The sequence below is a fragment of the Vipera berus genome (genome assembly GCF_964194415.1).
Source record: "Vipera berus genome assembly, chromosome: 4".
In the NCBI taxonomy this organism is placed as follows: Eukaryota; Metazoa; Chordata; class Lepidosauria; order Squamata; family Viperidae; genus Vipera; species Vipera berus.
This window is the reverse complement of record NC_138206.1, coordinates 55498716-55521559: the sequence shown is the minus strand read 5'-3', so window position 1 is coordinate 55521559 and position 22844 is coordinate 55498716. Positions and strand designations below refer to the sequence as shown.

The 22844-nt window shown below is 38.7% G+C and overlaps 1 protein-coding gene across 1 annotated transcript in view; it reads left to right on the top strand.

The window, feature by feature from the left end:
• Positions 1 to 17772, top strand: part of KCNJ6 (potassium inwardly rectifying channel subfamily J member 6) — a gene marked incomplete at its 5' end in the record, with an annotated part of 95905 nt that extends 78133 nt beyond the window's left edge. The window contains one exon of the mRNA XM_081327126.1: positions 17206 to 17772. Within this exon, the coding sequence (XP_081183252.1) occupies positions 17206 to 17531 (326 nt within the window). The 3' untranslated portion in view covers positions 17532 to 17772. The remainder of the gene's footprint in view (positions 1 to 17205) is intronic.
• Between the last annotated feature and the right edge of the window lie 5072 nt (positions 17773 to 22844).

The window sequence follows — 22844 nt, the reverse complement described above, 5'->3', positions numbered from 1 at the left end:
ACATCACTCTTGGCAAAACATTTATCTTCATCACAGAAATTCTACCCAACCATGACAATGGTAATATCTCCCATTTTAACCTGTTCTTAATTTCATTCCACATCATAACATAATAATCTGGTCTAACATGCAATTCATGTTAGACATAATGATACCCAAGTATTTCACAGAATTTTCAGAATAACAGAGTTGGAAATGACCTTGGAGGACTTCAACCCTCTGCTCAAGTAGGAGACCCTATACTCTTTCAGAAAAATGGATGTCCAATCTTGTCTTAAATATCTCCAGTGTTGGAGCATTTACAACTTCTGGAGACAGGTCGTTCCACTGATTAACTGTTCTGCCAGGAAATTTCTCCTCAGTTCTAGGTTGGTTCTCTCCTTGATTAGTTTCCATGCATTGCTTCTTGTCCTGCCTTCGGGTGCTTTGGAAAATAGGCTGATACATTCTTCTTTGTGGCAACCCCTTAGACATTGGAATACTACTATCATATCACCCCTAGACATACCCAATTCCTGCACCTTTTCTTCTTAAGTTTTACCCCCCGGTCCCCTAATCATCTTTGTTGCTCTTCTCTTTACTCTTTCTAGAGTCTTAACATCTTTTTTATACTGTGGTGACCAAAACTGGATGCAATATTCCAACTGTGGTCTTACTAAGGCATTATGCCCTGAGTCTTCGGAGAAGGGCGGGATATAAATGGAATTAAAATTAAATTAAATTAAATTAAAGCAGTACTAACATTTCATAGGATCTTAATTCTGTCCTTCTGTTAATGCAGCCTAGGACTGCACTGGGGTTTTTTTGACAGCTGCAGCACACTGTTGGCTCATATTTAACTCATTGACCACTAGGACTCTTAGATCCCTCCCACAGGTTTACTGCTACTGAGCCAGGTGCCACCTATTTTATACCTGTGCATTTGGTTTTTCTTGCCAAAGTGTAAAACCTTACTTTTCTCTCCAGTGAATTTCATTTTATTGGAGAGAGTATAGTGTTCAAATCTGTCAAGATCCTTCTATATCTTAAGCCTATCTTATGGATTGTTGCTATTCCTGCCAGCTTGGTGTCATCTGCAAATTTGATGAGTTTCCCTTCTATCCCTTCATCTATATCATTTGTGAAGATGTTGCAGCATGTTGAGCCTAAGAGAGAACTCTGGGGTACCCCTCTGCATACTTCCCTCCAAGTAGATGTAGTTGCATTAAGGACTACACGTTGACTGACGTGCAGTTGGTCAGTCAGTTACAAATCCATCTGGTGGTAATGCTTCTAACCCACAATTTTCTATCTTATTAAGTAGTAAGTTGTGGTCTACTTTAGCAAATTCATTATGTCCATAGCATGCCCACTAATTTAGTCCTTTTGTCAAAAATGCAATAAGATTTGTTTACCATGATCTGTTTTGGACAAACTCATGTTTTTTCTCAATCTTAAAATCATTTTTTCCATCAATTCCATTGGCTTTTCCATTTTCAAATTCTTTGTTAATATCGTGTTTCCTTGGAAATAAGATCTACCCCAAAATAAGCCCTAGCTTGATTTTTGGGGGTGGGCCTAATATAAGCCCTACCCCAAAAGTAAGCCCTAGAATTGTGGTTGCCCAGGGGGTGGGGGTGGGCATGGCCAGTTTGATGTCTGTCATGTGGGACGTGAGGGAAGCAGGGTGGTGCTGTGGGGTGGAAGGACTGGAACTACAGAGTTGTGCATGGTGCAAATGAGGTAGAAGATACTGTTACTACATTTAGTCCAAGTGAGCAGTGAATGTGGTTTCAGCTTTTACGCTGTCCCTTGACTAGAAAGGGTAATACAGGAATCACTCCCCTCTTCCTTCAGCACAGTCCAAGCTCCCCGCGCTTCTTTCCAGTTCTGCCTCAAAGACTCAGTGAGTCAGTTCTCTCCTGGCCTTCCTAGCATGCAAGCCTAATCCCACCCCCTTACCTTGACTCCTTATTTACTTATTTCCACCCATGAGAGGCAGGTTTCTTGCTTGTCATTTGTTCTCCTCCAGGACAGTTTTCTTGTGTGGCTTTGAGGCAGCAGTGGGTGAGTTTAAATTGCCAGGCACTTGTAAAAGTTTGACTCATTTATTTTCTCAGCAGCGGAACATGCCCCACTTTGAAAGGAGAGGGGAATGCCGCCCATTGATTTAGGTTTATTGGAGGGCTCCGCCAGTTTGGTTACTGGCTTACGAGAGGGCTTCTCTTCAGCTTGGAGTATGCTGGGTGCTGAAGTTCTGTCGTGTGTGTGTGTGTGTGTGTGTGTGTGTGAGAGAGAGAGAGAGAGAGAGTGCCGATCCAACCTCTGGGTGTGCCTGTGTATGAGAGAGATCCAGTCCAAACTTCTGCAGCACAGCAAATCCACAGCATTGAGATGCCATGCCTGGCAATTGAAGCTCACCCAGTGACTGCCTCAAAGCCACGCAAGAAAAAAGTCCTGGAGAAGAACAAGCGATGAGAAAGAAAGTCTGCCTCTTGTGGGTGGAAATAGATAAATGAGGAGGTGATAGTAAAGGAAGGGGGTGGGGTTAGGCTTGCATGCTGGGAGAGAACCGAATCACTGAGGCTTTGAGGCAGAATTGGAAAGAAGCGTGGGGAGCTTGGGCTGTGCTGAAGGAAAAGGGGAGCAATCCCTGAATTACCCTTTCTAGGCAAGGGGAGTGATCCCTAAATTAGACCCTTTCTAGTGAAGAGACAGTGTAAAAGCTGAAACCACATTCACTGCTCACCTCGGACTAAATGGGTTTGGTGCAGTAACAGTATCTTCTACTTCAGGGGTATCAAACTGCCGGCCCACGAGCCAGCTGCATCGTATGGAGGCCGCACCCACCCCAGCTCTGGCAATGTGAAAAAAGTCACGATACATCACGACATGTCATGTGACACCCATGTTCTACCTCATTTGTACCATGCGAAACTCCGTAGTTCCTGTGCTCGGCCCCGCCTTCCAATCTGGTTTTCCAGTGGGCCTGCCGCCTCCCCACGATGGCCCTGTCTCCTCCCTCCATGCCTCTGCCTCCACCTGCAAAATAAGACACCCCCAAAAATACGCCTTAATGGGACTTTTGGACCAAAAATAAATATAAGACCTGGGGTTATTTTCAGGGAAAGTGTTGTGATTCAGGGTCAGCCTGTGGGTTCGGCAGTTGGGTCAGACGACTCAGAGGAGGAGGAGGGGGGTGTTGAAGAGCTTGCTGATGATGGCTTTGAGGCTCCGCAGAGCCCTCAGCCAGGCCCCTCCCACCTGGTGGAGACCCAGCTGTGTGAGCCTGACAGCGTGGATGAAGATGACCCACAGCTGGCCCTGTTCAAGGACGCCTGACGCAGGAGGCAGTCAATCAGGAGTAAACAGAGGAAGGCAATGGGGCACCTCAGAAGGAGGCAGAGAGAGGCCACGCCCTGAGCTGTATTTAAGGGGAATGTGTGGGAGGGCTGGTTTGCTGAAGGCAACCGCTTGGATAGTTCCTGTTTCATAGATCCTGTTTCATGGTTGGTGTCTGTTTTATGTTAATAAATTTGGCAGGCTTTATTCTAGCCTCTTGCCATTTGTAAAGGGGTTGTCCCTGCCTTTTCTGCAGGGCCAGTAGCAGGCTGGTACAAAACAGAAACATGGTATCTTTGTATTTTGTTTATTAATTTTAAAAACAGCTAACATCCCAAATGCTGTTTTCCACTAATATTTCTGTTTTTTCCCCAGGGAATCTTCCAAAATTATTACTGGATATGTATGAGAAAGTATAGAAAGAGTTAGTATTAAATATCAATACAATATTTTATAATTGAAGTACACTATGTATATTTTTCTCTGTTAACCAAAACATTGGGATGGAGGATTTTTGTCAGTCTAAGGAATAAGGCTGTGACTTGGTTTGAAGCCATTTAAATGTTTTATGTAATCTCAGTGCACCCTTGCACACCAGCTCACAGTAATTTGCTATTCACTTCCACCATGTACTTATTATTATACACTTTAGCCTTCATTCCCCATTTACTCTCTTGCAGCAAGGCCTTAATACTTCTACCACCTCTCTCATTTTGCCAGTTAGTTCACCATTGCTGAGACTTTCCTCCTTCTCCCTGCAATGCCAAAATCAGTTTCCACATTATGGTAATGCAGTTCATTTCATTCAGTATTGTAAGAGGCCCCATCATCTTGATTGTAAAGCCAAAGGCCAGGCTGTTGGAGAATTCTGAGAACTGTAATCTCAACATGTCTGGAAGGAAGTTAGAGTAGGGATAGTAGGATAGACTAGAGCAGGGGTCTTCAAACCTGGCCCTTTTATGACTTGTGGACTTCAACTCCCAGAATTCCTCAACCAGGCATGCTGGCTGAGAAATTCTGGGAGTTGAAGTCCACAAGTCATAAAAGGGCCAGGTTTGAAGACCCCTGGACTAGACCCAAACTGGTTAGAGATATAGATGTATTTGCCCTATGGCTTACTGAGTGATCTTGCAGTCCTACAAGCACAGCATCCATGAAATTTATCATCTATATTGGATGACTTGCTGTGACACTAATACCACCGCTTAGCTAGAAACATCTGTCTATCACTCTAACTGCTAAAAATGGAATCTGTCAACAATAAATGTTCCTAGAACTTCAGAAAACAAAAAAAGTTGGAGTTATTCCATAAAAGTGTCTCTCAGTTTCCCATCAAAACACAAAACTATCTTTTTTGAAAATGACAAAGAGGAACTTTTAATCTAAGAACAATACTTTGGTCAAGTTAACCACAGAAGTCAACAGACAACATTTTGCATCCCAACTATTTTCGTATTACAGTGCCAGGATAATGTCAGAATAATTAAAAAATAGACAAGCACAGCCATGGGTTGCATATCAATGTGCTCTAAATTAACATTACTTTCGCAACTGTAATGAAGTACTGGGACAAAAATATATATAATTGCTCAGCATATTTGTTTTTAAGAAGAGTGCTATTTGTTCTCCATTTCTGTGAAACAAAAATTAAGAAAATTTGAAGAAAATGAATTAAAATGGTGAAGTTAACATTTTGTCATCTGTCTTCTCCATTAAAGTCCACTGAGGCATCTCTTTTCTATGTGGTGTTTTCCAATGCTGTCCTGGCTGGGGTATTTGGGGATTTGTACTTGTCCTTTGCCTTTGGCAAATAGAGAAAGAAAAATAAGTAATCCTTACTTGTTACCCCTTTGGAGGCATTCTAGTCCTCACTGAAACCCAAGGCCAGAATATGCCTCAATATCAACTTCTTCCCTACCAAAGAAACTTTGCTTCAAAGTGTTTAGAGGGTTATTTCTGCTGTGCTTTAAAAAACTGCAAATAAGGCTTTTATAGTTAGAAGTAGGGGACATGGTGGCTCAGTGGGTTAGGACGCTGGGCTTGTCTATCAGAAGGTCAGCAGTTTGGCGGGTCGAATCCCGTGTGCCGCGTAACAGAGTGAGCTCCTGTTACTCATCGCAGCTTCTGCCAACCTAGCAGTTCGAAAGCACGTAAAAATGCAAGTAGAAAAATAGGGACCACTCCGGTGGAAGGGTAACAGCGTTCCGTGTGCCTTTGGCGTCTAGTCATGCCGACCACATGACCACGGAGACGTCCTTGGACAAGCACTGGCTCTTCGGCTTTGAAACGGAGATGAGCACTGGCCCCTAGAGTTGGAAACGACTAGCACGCATGTGCAGGGGAGCCTTTACCTTAGTTAGAAGTAACATAGTGGGGTCATTTCAACAAACACCTGAACTTCTAAGACTATATTGTTTGTTCCAGAAGTACCAAATCACTTAGTGCACAATTATTTTGCAAAACTAATTTCAATCTATCATTAGCAGAATGATAGCATTCATATTACTCCTTCCATGATTTGAAATTGCTTTGTGAACCCTGTCCTGTGTCTTTTAATTTTTCCCAGAATTGTCTTGCCTCAAATGATATATTTTTTAAACTGTTGTACTGAAACCACAGTGGAGGCAACTGGAAAGCTGAGCCAGGAGATTTAAATCAGCTGTTATTATTACTATGAGAATCCTATGGCAGCTGAATATTGCCTGGAGAGATATGGAGGAGATGTCCACAAAGGGAATGATACTCAAGAGATTTGCCAGGCTGAAAAATTAGAAAATGTAATGCAGAAATAGCAAATCCAATTAAAGTTTCATGGGACCAGAAGTAATTTAAACCAGTGTTTATCAACCTTGGCAACTTTAGGATGTCTGGATTTCAACCCCCAAAATTCCCCAGCCATCATACTGCCTAAGGAATATTGGGAGTTGCAGCCCACACATCTTAAGGTTGCTAAGATTGAGAAACACTGATTTATACCACTCATTCTATCTTACAATAACCTGTACACTTGCACAAAATCAGGGCCTGAGCTACTACATTATGTCCTTACCAAAAGAAATCACTAGGGGAAAAAAATATGGGATGCACAGAAGAAAGCACTATGAAGCGGTATATAAGTCTAAGTGCTATTGCTATTGGGGAGTCAGCCTTGTTCCATAATTTTAGATTTATGAAGTAGAAATAGCCATATTTCACATTAACACCAATGTTTTACATTTTCTGTTCATTTTGATAATGTTATACTTCACATAAATATGATAAGATTTCAGTATATTGTTAAAAAAAGGTAAAGGTAAAGTTTCCCCCGTACATGCGTGCTAGTCGTTTCCGACTCTAGGGGCCGGTGCTCATCTCCGTTTCAAAGCCAAAGAGCCAGCACTTGTCCGAGAATGTCTCCGTGGTCATGTGGCCGGCATGATTAGACGCCAAAGGCTCACGGAATGCTGTTACCTTCCCACCGTAGTGGTCCCTCTTTTTCTACTTGCATTTTTACGTGCTTTTGAACTGCTAGGTTGGCAGAAGCTGGGACGAGTAACAGGCGCTCACTCTGTTACGCGGCACTCGGGATTTGACCTGCCAAACTGCCGACCTTCTGATCGACAAGCTCAGCATCCTAACCCACTGAGCCACCGCGTCCCTACAGTATATTGTTACTTCACAGCTTATTTTTTGTACATAAGATACCTGCATTTTCTGTTCATTTGCTGTTTATCCCACCTTTATTATTCTTATAACTAACTGAAGGCAGTGAACAAACCTAATACTCCTTCCTCCTCTCATTTTCCCCACAATTACAACCCTGTCAGGTGGATTAGGCTGAAAGAGAGTGGAGTGGCCTAAAGTCACCCAGCCAGCTTTTGTGCCTAAGGCAATACTAGAATTCAGTCTCCCAGTTTCTATCCTGCTGCCTTAATTACTAGACCAAACTGACTCCCCAGTTTATTACAGGTATTCTACACTTAGTGGAAAATAATTATAATATTGTGCATTCTGATTTCCTCTTCTTTTCAGCTTGATAGTTGAAGCCACCTATTAAATCACATGGAAAGCAAAATGCAACCCATGAGCAAAAAGCAGCTGCTCCACCCATTGATGAACATGACATAGTACAGTGTAATTAAACAAAGCACAATCACATTGCAACACTATGCCATCAACTCAAATGGAATTTGAATAGGGTCCCCACATTTCTCCATTCCTTCACTTTCAGTATAAAAGTTAATTCTGCTTATCTCATTACCGGAGTCTTGTAAGACTGGTATCGAAATTGAAAGCTACATTAGTATATCACATAACTAAGCAATTCCCAAGAAATAAAGAAGGCAGCCAAGTTAGAAATGCCAGCAATAATCAGAAAGTTGAATTTAACATACCTTGCTGTATTCATTCTGACATACCTGCATGTAGATAAGGGTCATTTTATTCTTCTGTGTTGCTTTTTAGCATATTATATTTTTGGATATATAGTATCATCTAATGAGGATTAGAGAACCACGAAAAAGATAAAGATTTATCCCAGGAAAGAAATTAGGAAGACCCTCAGCTGTCTCAGAATAGCTGCATGAGACACTGCACCACAAATTAACCAACCAACCTTTAGCTAAGCCAGTCTGGGAATTCAAATAGTGAAGTTAGCTTATGGTTCCGTACATCAGACAAACCCAAAGAAAGGAATTGGTGGAAAGTACCAGGAGTAAACATGTCTTACAAATACAGTGTATCCTGAAGTTTTTGCCTTTCTTTCAAAAGGTTATTGTTGTGAAAATATGGATGTGGTTAGGGATGGAAGGTATCATAAAAGGAAGGATGAGTAAAGTGTACATTACATTACATTACATTACATTACATTACATTACATTACAATGAGTAAAGAGTAAAAGTGTTTTCCCACCATGAGTCACTACTCCTAATGTCACAGAATAATGAGAGATGATTTCGAGGTTTACAGTCAGGATGCTTGAGATTCAAACCGAGAGGGGAGAAAATGGTAGCCTCCTTTTAACTAAACTTCACTTCTTAATATTCATAATCAAATTTACAAGATATCCTTGTAAATTTCTGAGGATTTTTCAGAACTCTTTTGAGAATTGAGGTATATGTGCTACTATATCCATTTTCATTTTGGGGTTGTATTCTCCTTGCACTGCTTCTTCAATCAAGCCAGCTTCCCATGAGATCTTGGCGATGTTTTTGTCACTCATTGACCTCCTGAACGATGAACTGCCTAACACTGAACTGCCTAACTTGCCATACTAATAGCAAAATTTACTGCTTGTTGTACTGTTCAACTATCTAAGCTGAAAGCATAAAGCATGGACTTGGTTTCATGCCACTTTTTGAGGCATCATGTTTCATTAATAGCTGTCTACTTGAATGAAGCTCTTCACTACATAGAATTGGTTAAAGCCAGACTGCTATAATGACATACAGAAGGACAAATATAGGAACAGATTCAGAAATACAATAGTGAACAAAAGATGCATCTCGGTTGTTACTTTTTGACAACAAATAGTTATTTGAAGTGTTGCTGTTATGTATACTTCAAACATTATACGGAATTTATCTGTCTGATGTAAAAGTTGACCATATATAGCGTAATGATCCTGAACACATACAACAAGCTCACCTGCTTTTGATCCCTTACTATATAAAATTTTAAAACAAAAGTTCTGATTGCATCTGTAATTATCAACCACTTAACTTTGAAAAGTATATCTTTTCACAGTGGCCAATAGCGCTTAACATTTCCAGAAGATAAGAGCTAAGCACATAGTCTTTTCAACTAATATAACTGCACTTGGATGCTGCTTTTATAGAATTGCACAAGAGGTAGCATTTCACTCAAACCTAGCTTCGGGTGATACATGAACACATCTCTATTATTATCTTTATGTATGCTTTGCTTTCTTCCAATGTGGGAGAGGGTGTATTTCCTAGTCCAGTCTATAATCCTGCAGTTAATTGTTAAATCTCTCTTAAGAACTAACCAGGTCTGATTGCGCTTAACTTCAAGACCTCAGCTAAGCGGTGCAAGATGTATCTACAGTTGATTTATGTTGCTTATTTTATGGGTTATTTCAAATGTTAATTTTGTACTGCACTCCAAAATACAAACCACACTGAGAAGGTTTAGGAGTTTTTAAGGATGGAATGGGAATTCTTTGCAAGCCTGAAAGCATTCTGGACTGGTTTAAGGAAATTGAGAGGCTGATGATTGGAAGCCACCTACAAACAATTCAAGATTAAAATTGCAGATGTTTTTTTTTGCAAAATGAAAATTTAAAGTTATGAATTCTAAATGAGACACCCATAATATCTCAACAAAAAATGTATCTAGAAGTATCTGAACACTTCCTGTTTCTTTTTTTAAAAGATCAAATTATTCATTTTATAAACAGCCTTTCCAAAGGAAAGAAAGAGAAGCTGCTTTTATTTTTGAAATACTATTTTCCTTATTTTCACTTCTTCAAATATTGCTGTCAATTTATCAGTGTTCAGATGCAAGCAAGATTTCAGCTGATTCCAATTCTCATCAAAACCATTAAAAATCTTGACTTATTGTAGATTCCAAATAAGTTTTTAATTATATTTATATATTTATATTTATATCATCATATATATTTTTGACCTGTGAGTAATGTTCTGTGAAACAATGAATATTTATTTATTTATATTCCTTCTACATCAGGGGTGTCAAACTCAATTTCATTGAGGGCCGAATCAGCATTGCGGTTGCCCTCAGGGGGCCGGGGGGGTATGGCCAGGGTGGGCGTGGCCTACTGGGTGGGCGTGGCTAGAGTGCATATGGCCTACTGGATGGGCATGGCCAGCTCTACATCGTTCGCATCAAGGGTGCCTATGGGGGCCTGGGCAGGAGTGGGACAGATCTGAGGGTCTCTGGCAGAAGGAGGGTCTCTGGGCCAGGGCCAAGGCAATGGGGGCCGTTCCCTCACTGTTTCCAGGATGGCTTCGCGGGCCACATGAAACCACTTCGCGGGCTGCATCTGGCCCCCGGGCCTTGTGTTTGACATGTCTGTTCTACATGGAGGGAAATATGCAGTGGCGTACTCCAAAGCTCCATCTTAGGTCCAGTACTCTTCAATATCTTCATCAATGATTTAGATGAGGGAATTGAAGGGGAACTCATCAGATTTGCAATGACACCAAGCTTTCAGGAATAGTCAATATTCTAGAAGATATGCTCAAGATACAGAAATCTTGACAGACTTGAACACTGGGCCTTATCTAATAAAATGAAGTTCAGTGTAGAGAAAAGTCACATTTTACATTTAGGCAAGAAAACCCAAATGTACAGATATAGCATGCTGCAGATGGTACCTGGCTCAATAGTAATAACTGTGAGAGGGATCTAGGAATCCTAATGGACAATCACTTAAATATGAGCCAACAATGTAGAGACCTGCCAAAAGAAACCCAATGCAGCCCTAGGCTGCATCAATTGAGGGATAGAATTAAGATCACATGAAGTGCTAATACCATAATACCTTGGTATGACCACACGTGAAATAGTGCATCCAGTTTTAGTTGCCATGATATTAAAAAAAAGAAGCTGAGACTCTAGGAAAGGGGTGTCCAACTGGCGGCCTGCGGGCAGGCTGCATTATATACAGGCCATGCCCACCCCAGCTCCGCAAAGGCAAAAAAGTAATGATACATCACAATACTTTGAACTATGGTGCTGAAGAAGACTCCTGCGAGTCCCTTGGACTGCAAGGCGATCAAACTGGTCAGTCCTAGAGGAGATCAACCCTGACTGCTCTTTAGAAGGCCAGATCCTGAAGTTGAAACTCAAATACTTTGGCCACCTAATGAGAAGGAAGGACTCACTGGAGAAGAGCCTAATGCTGGGAAAGATTGAGGATAATAGAAGAAGGGGATGACAGAGAATGAGGTGGCTGGATGGAGTCAGTGAAGCAGTAGGCGTGAGGTTAAATGGACTCCAGAAGATAGTAGAGGACAGGAAGGCCTGGAGGAAAGTTGTCCACGGGGTTGTGATGGGTCGGACACAACTTCGCAGCTAACAACACATCACAATATGTCACTTGATGCGATCGAGTTTGACACCCTAGAAAGAGTGCAGAGAACAGCAACAAAGATGATTAGGGGACAGGCAGGTAAAACATACAAAGAATGGTTGCAGGAATTGGGTATGTCTAAGGGTAATATGATAGCAGTGTTCCAATGTCTAAGGGGTTGTCACAAGGAAGAGGGTGTCAACCTATGCTCAAAAGGACCTGAAGGCAAGATAAGAAGCAATGGATGGAAACTAATCAAGGAGAGAAGCATCCTAGAACTAAGAAGGTATTTTTTGACAATTAGGACAATTAATCAGTGGAACAACTTGCCTCCAGAAGTTGAGGGTGCTTCAACACTGGAGATTTTAAAGATTGGACATTTGTCTGAAATGGAATAGGGTTTTGTGCTTGAGTAGGGCGTTGGATTAGAAGATCTCCAAGGTCCTTTTCAACTATGTTATTCTGTTAGTCTATATCCTGCCTTTATTATTTTTACTAATAATTCAAGGCAGCAAACGTATGTAACACACCTTCCCCCTCCTATTTTCCCCACAACAACAACCTTGGTGAGTTGGGCGCAGAAAGAGTGACCGGCACAAGGTCACCCAGCTGACTTTCAGGACTAAGGTGGGACTAGAATTCACAGTCTCCCACTTTCTAGCCTGGTGCTTTAACCATTAGACCAAACTGGCTTTCATGTATTGATGCTTCACTGGCTTTTTATTAATATTAGTTTTGAAACATTTCACTCTGCTAAAACCTCTTAAACAGATGGGCAAAAGAAATGTCTGAGTGCAATGGTTACGTTTTAAAATGTATATTGGAACTGGTTATCCAAAATACATTTCAGTACCAACAGACTGATACAAAACGACTGTAGCAATTGCCCTCGTTTCAATTATACTAAGAAAGCAGAAGAGCAAGAAAAATCCATCACCACAAAAGTTCATAATTAGCAGAGGTAATAACTGTCTATTTATTTATGTTGTTTAACCAGTTAGCAAATCATGATGAATCTTCCTCTTAACCTACACCTAAATTTACTTCAGTTTTATTTTGCACAATTGCTCATGTATGAAAATTTGCATCTGTATTCAGTTTTCTGGGGAGGAGGGTTTCCTACTATTTGAATCTGGGGGTCTACTGAGTCTCCAATAAAAGAAAGGGGGAGTTAAGTAAAATCAACCTTTTATTTATTTTATATTAGTAATCCCAAGTATTCCGAAATTAGACAAATTTAAACAGATGGCTGAAAACAGGAACATTGTCTCTCTGTATTCCAAGGACTAAATGCAATGAACCATTATCATCCTGGCATTAATATCTTTACAAGGAAACTGGTTTGTACATCATGATTCTGCAAGAGAAACAATGATAGACAGAAAAATTGAGTAGAACATAGACCCTTCTCCTAATGTAATGGTCCTAAATCCCACCGAATACTCTAATGGATATAAAGCAACACAGAGGAAGTATCTTCATTAAATAGCGGGTGGTGGCTCCACTTGAAAACCTCATTCATCTGAGTATGGAACATTCCCTATGAGGGAAACAAAAATGCCAAGAATCTGTTTAAAACAAGGAATATTCCTTCCATTCGGCAATGGTGGTTTGCTTAAATAAGGCTTGGGATGGAACAATGGTGGCAGGGGTCTCCTAAGATCACTGACCATAGCTTGTTTCTGCCTGCTGTCCTGCTAAGGACTCTCCACTTTTCTGATGCCCAATACAGCTGCATACACCAATATCCAATATCCTCTTCAACCGGAGTCTGGACCCGTGCAGACTCTAAGCTCCCACTGTTGTATGCTATTTTTATCTTTACTGAAAACAAGGTGAGATAGATTGTATCTACAGCATTCCCAAAATCTATTAAGATAATCATCCAATTCATATATGAGAGAAGATTCATTTTGAGAAATTCACCTTTATGTTATTTTCAAAGTTCTTTCAGGTGGGTTTCTTTATGACTTGTTACAGAATTGTCTTAGATCCAGTTTCAGATTTATTGACAATCAAAAGACAGGGAAATTTGTTCTCCAAGAGTCACCTGGCACTCCTTGACATTTTTAAGAATAAAGGAAAAAGGGTTGGCCAAACCATCTGCAAATTATTTCGCTGGACCCTGAAGATTTGTATTTCAGAGAGTACATATGCACGCCCTGAACAGATCGTGGGGTTCGATTTTGTTTTGTCTTTTGTTTTTGGAAGCTAGAGGAGAAAATCTTCTATCTCAGGTTATTGGGGAAAACAATAAAACTTGTATACCACTGGGCTTTTAAAAAACACATTGATCAGGAAAAGGAAGTTCAATGAAATAAAAATCATATAGTACTTTTTTGAAAACACCACAAGATTTCAGACCAGCTACTTCTATGTATAGGTATATAATTATTATAGTACTATATGTACTATTAAGGGATGTGGTGGCTCAGTGGGTTAGGATGCTGAGCTTGTTGATCAGAAGGTTGGCAGTTTGGTGGGTCAAATCCCGAGTCCCGCGTAGCAAAGTGAGTGCCTGTTACTCGTCCCAGCTTCTGCCAACCTAGCAGTTCGAAAGCACGTAAAAATGCAAGTAGAAAAATAGGGACCACTACGGTGGGAAGGTAACAGCATTCCGTTGTGCCTTTGGCATCTAGTCATGTCGGCCACATGACCACGGAGACATCCTCGGACAAGCACTGGCTCTTCGGCTTTGAAACGGAGATGAGCACTGGCCCCGAGAGTTGGAAACGACTAGCACACATGTGCGGGGGAACCTTTACCTTTACCTTTATATGTACTATTACAGCAGTCAGGGTTAAAGTTAGTTCTAAAAGATACTACAGAATGTAGTCAGTGTTGGCTTATTAAAAAAAAAACATTCCTGCTTCTGTGAAACAACCCATGAATTGCTAGCATTCTACAAATACAAGCAATGGACTGAATCCTCAAGGAGAGAATATGGGAAAGTAAAAGTGGACTGAAGCTGCTTTGGCAATTAGTGGGAGATTGTTAGAGGGTTAGGGTTACATGTTTCTGCCCCCAGAAAGGATTATTGGACCATTCAAACAATATGGCAAAAGGACAAAAGTGCAAGCAGCCCTGTCTTATCTATTTGTTAGTATCAACATAAGAATTGAGAGAAGAGAAGAACTCTTGTGCCCAACGCTATATCCTGAAGCTACAGTAAATGGTAGTCAAAATATAACTCAACCGTTCATTTTTAATTGTTAGAAAAGTAAACTGTTTTCACTTGCTCCTCCATTTATTTTAATCAAGTTTGTTAACTTGCATATAGGTTAATCAACTTGTAGTTGTGGCTACTTTTAACATATAGTACATTTCCTCACTTTCTATTGCTTTTGAACAAATTGTATTCTTAATTGCTAATGTCATGGTTCCAATCGATGAGACCAGGAAAAGCAGAACTCCAAGGCAAGAGGTTTCCTTAAAGAACATGTTTATTGGCTACAAAGTATCTGCACGGTCAAAAGTGAAACCAAGTCTGGAGTTCCCTCCCAAGCATTACAATATTACAAAGTTGAACTTCCCACCACAGCACTATGTGATCAACTATGTAATCAACTATAGAAGTTCCCCAATAGACTACTTTGGCAGGCTTTCTAACACCAGAGGTCAGGCAGCGATGATCTTGATTCCCACGGGACAAAACATTGTTTAGTCTAACATTAAAACCACCCATTCTCCCTCGAAAATGAAACAAAAATGGCTTCAGCCAAGATCGTTGCAGTGTTGACAGCTATATTGTAATCGCTGCTATTACTCTACTAAGTCTTAGTTATGCCAATTAAACCTGTATTAAAATTTCAAATTCATCTTATTTCCCACACTACCAATATTAGGGTCTGGTCAGTGAAGTCTATGAATTTTATGTTCTTTCACATCTTTTACTGAATAGTTTAATAGCCATCATTAAACTAACCTTCCTCAGTAGAGAAATCTTAATCTGAGGTCCTTTGTGTAGGTTTTTTTGTCATCAACCCTTATTTAAATAAATGGATTCTAAAGACCAACATATCAAACTCATCAGCAATTTTGGAAGCAATAAAGTAATTAAAATTAAGAGATGTTGTGAGCCAAATATAGAATTCTTGCACTCCAAATGAGAGGACACAAACATAGGTCAGGAAAAGTTAAGCTTCTCTAGCTTATTATTGTTTCTAGCTGTTCTCAGATTGGTCAGCTGCATTTCAGCAGTAGACTCACGTACAGAAACAGAAGGCTTGGTTAGGAAAAAATAACTCTGCATTAACTGTTTGCTATTGGTGTGTAGGTTACTAGAACGAGATGTCAGAGTCCCATCTGCCAAATAGATAATGATGTAATTTGTGCATCAAAATGAATGGGTTCTCAAAAAGACCAGGTGTTGATTCACCTGATCTTTAGACCTTACAGAGTTAAGTCTCTGGGCATAATAACAGAGGGCAGAAATACTGGAAACAGGGGTTATTGCCATATCTACAGCAATCTCCAATTATATCTTTCCAATAGAAGAGAATATATGTAACTCAGGGTTGAGTCCTTGGTGCTCAGAGCCTGCTTGTTTACTTGCAGATGTTTCATTCCAGACTAAGTATCATTATTAGTGCAAGTGAGTATGGGGTTTGCTGCTTGTTTATATACAGTAGCTTGCCAGGTTGGTTGAATTTTTATCCTTGGTAATTTCTTGATTAGGGTATTGTTTTCAGCTTGACTGTTTGCCAACCGTTAATCCCTATCTGGGTATAAACTGCTGGAGAGGATTTATTCTGATATTTTTGTTTCCTTCTTAACTTTTTTATTGTCTCTTTTGAATGGTATGTGTAGTGTATGGTATAGGTGTGTGCAGGTGTTTTGTGCTATTGGTGGCCACAGAAGAGGAAGAGGTAGATCAAATACCTCATTTCAATGCAAGGGTCTGCTGGGAAGAGAGAAGTACTGAACAAAGTTGCTCTACAAGATTATTGGCCAGAAGGAACAAGTCCAAATGCCACCCTGGCATTTTCAAATACAGGATAATTTTCTTGTAGTGGATTCACAAAAAAGGCTTGTTTTGAAGAATTTTGTGAGAAGTGACAAAAACAATGAAATTTCTATGACACAATTTGAATGGGCGAAAGATTCTTTGTTAGAAGTGAAACAATATATAGTTGGCTTATTTGATCAAGATTAAAATAAATATGTTATCTTTGGTAAACCTTTATGAATTTTTGCTGGCCTAAGGACAGAAATGACTGTGCTTTATGGAATATGGGATGAAGAAGAAATCATTTGTTGTATTTTAAGAGAAGATGTTACTAAAATTGTTTATATTTGTGGTGAAGGTGCAAAGTCACTTCATATATTTTTTATTTTCTTTACTATATTTTTTACTTTTCTTTCTTTTCTATTCCTTTTTCTATTTCTCCATTTTTTTTCTTTCTTTCCTGCACTTTCTATTCTTTCTATTCTTGCATGTTAAGTTTGAATTAGTTTTTTCTGTTATAATTATAGTGTTTAATAAAATTGGCACTTGCTAAACAAGGACTATTTGTAAAGTTGTTTTTCTACACTGAATATAAGATCATCATTTTTGCATGCTATTAAATCTTACATTTTTAAAATCTGTCATGCTTTTCATTGGACCTTAGCAAAATATAAATCATAGTAAATATACTTATTTAAAAATGTATTTATCCCACTCTTCCATGGAAAAGCATTGTGAGTAGCTAACAAAAGCAACTGAAACCAATGATAAAAGATTTACTTGTACACTGCCCAGAATCATGTCATATGAGATGGCCAGCTAAATAAAAGTGATAAATAAATAAATTTAGTACTATTGAGTCTGGCTAATCCTTCTAATTTCTCTCTTCTTTCTTTGCAGGGATGACATGCCAAGCCCGAAGTTCTTACATTACCAGTGAAATTCTCTGGGGTTATCGTTTCACACCTGTTCTCACCCTAGAGGATGGATTCTATGAAGTTGATTATAATAATTTCCATGATACATATGAAACCAACACCCCATCTTATAGTGCCAAAGAATTGGCTGAGATGGCCAGTCGAGCAGAATTACCCCTTACTTGGTCTGTCTCAAGCCAGTTGGATCAGCATGCTGAATTGGAGACAGGAGAGGAAGCTAAGAGCCATGAAGAACAAACAGAAAGGAATGGCGATGTGGGCAACTTAGAGAATGAATCCAAAGTTTAGAACTGAACGATGGGAGAGAAGACATTAACACTTTCAAAAGAAGGAGGGGGAAAAACAGCCGTCTAAAATGTTTACTGTCTGTCCATGCATCAATAAGTTCAGTGAAGATTTGGGTTGAAGCTGCAATATTGTATATTTTCCTATTTTATTTTACCTTTTGTTGTTCCACTTTTTAGTTGATGAATTCAATATTCTCATACATAAGCAAGTGGCTTTTTTGTTTTGTTTTGTTTTGTTTTGATAACCAAAAGCAAACATCACATAGATCTGGGCAAAAACAAATGGAGAATCTGTAGGTAATAATTATTACTGACCTGAGCTTTAATTCCAGATTTTATATATATATATATATATATTTCTCCAAAATAGATTTAAATGATACTGTATGCCTTTATTGCAGCTTTAAGACCCAAGATGTGCAGAAAGATCTGCAGATCAATACGATACTGTACATATGCCTTCTGTAATTTCTTTCTCTTTCAGTTTAATAATAAATCCAGCATGTACAAAAGTTGTAGTAAAGAATCTTTAAATAATGTATATTTGTGTGTAATTAATTTTAGGCTTAGATTTAGAATTTAGAAAATAATAAGATGCAAAAAAAACCCTTTAAAAACTCACTACTAAGAAGGCATTTCTGTTTTAAACCAGTTCATTATTAGAATTTGATTGGCACCTTTTAAACTGGCAGCTATTTAGAGTACCTCACTGTTTTTTTAAGCGATGATTTAGCTAACTCTAAAAAGCCATAAGTCTAAATTGGGGGGGGGGGGTGGGGGGCTGGGCTAGGGATTGGGCAGAGATGTTGTAACATGATTCTTGATATACTGTGAAACTGTTTACAAAATTATCTTGTTCTTTTTCTGTGTTAAAACAGCGAAACCCTTTCACGGTTAGTTGGGTTGTGCAGTCAGACTTTAACTGGGTCTGATTCTTATCAAAAGCAAGAATTCTTGTATGACATTTGTCATTCACAGGAGTTTGTCTGCACACCTGTGTGTGTGTGTGTTGATTCCTGCTAAGTGCAATACTTTTAGGAAGCACGGACTTTAAAACAAACAAACACCAGTGTCATTTGAAATATGATGGGGACATGGAGCAGTTGTGTGAGCACTGGAGATTTTTGAATGGCATTCAAAAATCTGTCTGAAAGAAAAGTACTGAATGAGTTTCATTATTGTGGTAGAACCTTGTACGTCTCAAGTATTCTTCTGAATATTTCCATACCTAGGCAATCTTTAAAGAGGGTTGTCTCAAGAGACACCGCTCTATCAGCCTTGAACAGAGATAGTTTGTGTATGTTAGTGGGTGTAGCTTCTAGGACTCATTCTGTCATCCTTACTTCTGAGTAGTGCCTTGCTTGACAGAATCAGATTCTTCCAATCATTGATTACTGCAACTGAATTGACCCCAGAATCTATATATGTATCATACAGCTACCAGCATGTGAGTTCATCCGGTCGCTGAACCTGGTGAGACATGGTGAGCAACATCAAGTGCTACTCAATTCACACTCCGATTGGTCCCATTTTTAGCTCCACAGAAAATATTGTAAGAGTTTAAAAATTAATATTGTTATTCATTTGTATTAATTTTATCTCAGTGCAGGTAGTCCTCAATTTGCGACCACAATTGATCCCAAAATTTCTGTTGCTAAGTGAGACATTTGTTAAGTGAGTTTTGCCCCATTTGTCCACCTTTCTTGCCACAGTGGTTAAGTGAATCACTGCAATTGTTAAGTCAGTAACATGGCTGTTAAGTGAATCTGGCTTCCCCATTGACTTTGCTTGTCAGGAAGTCGCAAAAGGTGATCACATGACCCCAACACACAGCAACTATCATAAATATGAGTCAGTTGTCAAGCATCTGAATTTTGATCATGTGACCACGGGGATATTGCAATGGTTGTAAGTGTGAAAAACGATCATAAGGCATTTTTATTTCAGTGCTGTTGTAACTTTGAACCGTTACTAAATTAAGTATTGTAAGTCAAGGACTACCTGTACTTCTCTTTTTCCATAAGCACTCAAAGCAGTTTTTAAGAAAACAAAAAAATAATAATAATCCTATAAATAAATATTTTTTAAAAAGTTAATGACAAAACTAAAATACAGACTGGTCCTGAAACAGAGTGGTGTTTTCTTACCACCACCAGGAGTAAGAATGCTTTTGATTACCATTTCAAAGAATAAAGTATGAGGCCCGTGGTATGCTACTTGGAACAATCGAAATCAAGATATTCTCATGAGAAGAACTGGCTCCTAGGTGCTGCATCATGAACAGAAATAACCCAAGAGACCATGAAATAGTCTTCCCAGACAATGTTAGAGCACAGTTTGGATAATTTGGGGGAAGTGATATTTTTAAAGTATTTTGTTCATCTGATTTTGGTATCTTTGCGGGTAAGGTAAGCTTAGATAGCTAACAAGTTATCAAGCAGCCATTACTCAATAAAAACTTAAGGAAGAATAAGATTGTGTGGCAAGCCATCAATAAATTACTAGTTTAAAAGAAAACCTATCAAAAGATATATTAGTATTCCAGTCTCAAAGAAATATTCTATAGCAATAATACTATTGACCTGTCTTGTCTGATTGACACCCATTGGCCTTCTTTCAGTATAATATTTGCAGCCATGCTTCCTAAGTCTGCTCCATGTCTGAAAATACATGGGAAATCATTTATGCTGAACCAAGGAAATGGCATATTTCTCCTAGGGACAAAACTATGAAGAGCACCATATATTAATCTAAGAAGCTCCTGATGGAAGTGCTCTGATCTAGCCTCTGTAAAATGATGTCCAAATTACTTCACAAGTAATTCACAAGTCAAGTGAGGTTAACCTAATGCTGTACCTTAAAATCATCCCAATTCTAATCATTTACACTTCAACCTTACTGTGGGCTAACACTGAGCAATTTTGCACCATTTATTTGTTGCTGAATATTTTTACACAAGAACATAATGATGCCTTGCTGATGACCATATCTGCTTCTGGCATATAGTACCGTAATCCAAATTATTGTACATTATGAAAAGGAAAGGAAATAGATTCATTAAATACCACATAATGTGGCACCACTCCTGGAACTCAGCATCACAAATGTACAATATTTTTTTTTTATTTTTATTCTTTTGCCATGGCTAACAAGATGTCTGAAGATTTCTAAAGACAAATTGCAGCCAACAAAATTCTTGTGGATGCCTCTTTCAATAGAACTAAAGCAATTTGATTTACATTGACAAGTTTATCCTGAATAAGCCTCAATAAATTCAGTAGCCATCAGTGTTCAGAGTAAATAACTGCTCACTCAAAGTAAGGCTGGCAGAAAAAAGAGATTTGTGATTATAGAAGGCAATTGTTGGGATTCAATAGCATGAAGTGAGCCAAAATGAGGCATTTCTGTCAAAAAAGAAAACTAATGGCACCTTTAGTTTTTCATTAATTCTTTCCTGGTCTGGAAATTTTTAAAAAATGACTTTACTTTTTTGTACAGAAATATAGCATCATTTAACATATATAACTCAGGTGAAATCTAGTAGGCAGGCAGAAATTTTTCACTGTGATAAATACTTCCCATTAATTTCACTTGACTGTGCTGATGTTCACTGGATGTAGTTACAGTTGTTTCATGAGCTGATTATTTGCAACTCCTAGAAGCCATGCTGCTCTCTTCTAGGCTAAGGATGCCCAACTGAATTGGACTTAATGCCAGCTACCCCATTATTTAGTGTATTTCAGAAAATATTTTATTAGAAGGTGACTCCATGTGACTTGCACTACTTTGAAAGTTCCCCAACAGGCATTTTGGTGTTCACTTTGCATAAGTAATGTTGAAACGTTTTAACAGAACACATATAAAATTGCTACTTTCTTTAATTTCATCTTTTGAAATAAAAGCTATTTTCATTGTAGATAATGTGAATATGTAGTTGGATAACCTTTGTGTGCATCACTGTGTCAGAATATGCTGATTATTTTTGTATATACTGTATAGGTTTTCCTGACCCCAGAATAACTCTAGAATTATCTTGAGATGGGCAACAAGGAGGCATACAGTAGATGGGTATCTTTCTCTATCTGATGTATCTATGTTGGGGCACCTTTCTGTAAGGTTACACATAGGAGCAGAAGAGGATTCGCATGTCAAAAAAATGTATAAACAACATGTATATGTAAGAAAGAAATCGTTGGGATTAAAAATCATATTCAACTTTAGGTGGAGTTGATATGCAAAAGGACATGCTGATTTTATTTTATTTTTCATAATGTTAGTTTTGAGCCTAATTCTAATTGCTCACACTTCCACGTACAACTTTAAGTCCTCAGAATGAAGAGCTTCTTTAAAACGGCATAATAATGCAATAAGACCATTCATAAATAGCCTTAAAACAATAGATTAGAAAGTACAGGTAGTCCTCAACTTATGACCACAACTGAGCCCAAAATGTTAAGTGAAAAAAAATGGTTAAGTGAGATTTGCCCCACCTTACGACTTTTCTTACCACATTTGTCAAGTGAATCACTGAAGTTTTTTAAATTAGTAACATAGTTGTTAAGTAACTCTGGCTTCCCCATTGTCTTTGCTTATCAGAAGGTTGCAAAAGGTGATCATATGACACCCAGGTTGCTGCAACCATCATAAATATGAACCAGCTCTCAAGCATGCAAATGTAAATCATGTGACCATAGGGTTGTTGCAACAATCTTAAGTGTGAAAATGTTCATAAGTCATTTTTTCAGTGCTGTTGTAATTTCGAACAGTCACGAAACGGACTGTTGTAAGTTGAGGATTACCTGTAATCGAGTCTGGGGTGGAGGGAGTTCCACAGACAGTGTGAAGTTCCAATACAGAACTTATTGACAGCTTGCTGAATTTCCATGAGGAAAAAAAAGAAAAAGAGAAATCTTCTTTGGGATAATCAGCTTTTGTATCTGTAATTTTTAGTGGGCTTCCAATATTCAATCAGTTTAATAGGATATTTCTTAAGATTTGTAAACAGTAACAGAAGGCTGTTTTTTATGGAAGTTATCTGAAAAGCCCCCATCACTTTCTTTTGGGTTCTTTAGCACAAAAAAATAAACTGCATCATTCTGGCACATGCATGTGTTAAGCTGTAAAGTTGTAAACAGGGCACAAAGCTTAATCTCTCTTGCACTGTCTTTGTTTATTAACAATTAAGCATCTGATGTAAAGTTTATGGAATCTCATTTTTTTGTAATATAAGCTGAAAAAGTCAACATTTCTGAAACTTTCACTGGGGAGGTTTCAGCACTATTTTGTACTAAGAATGTCCCACAAACTTCTATTT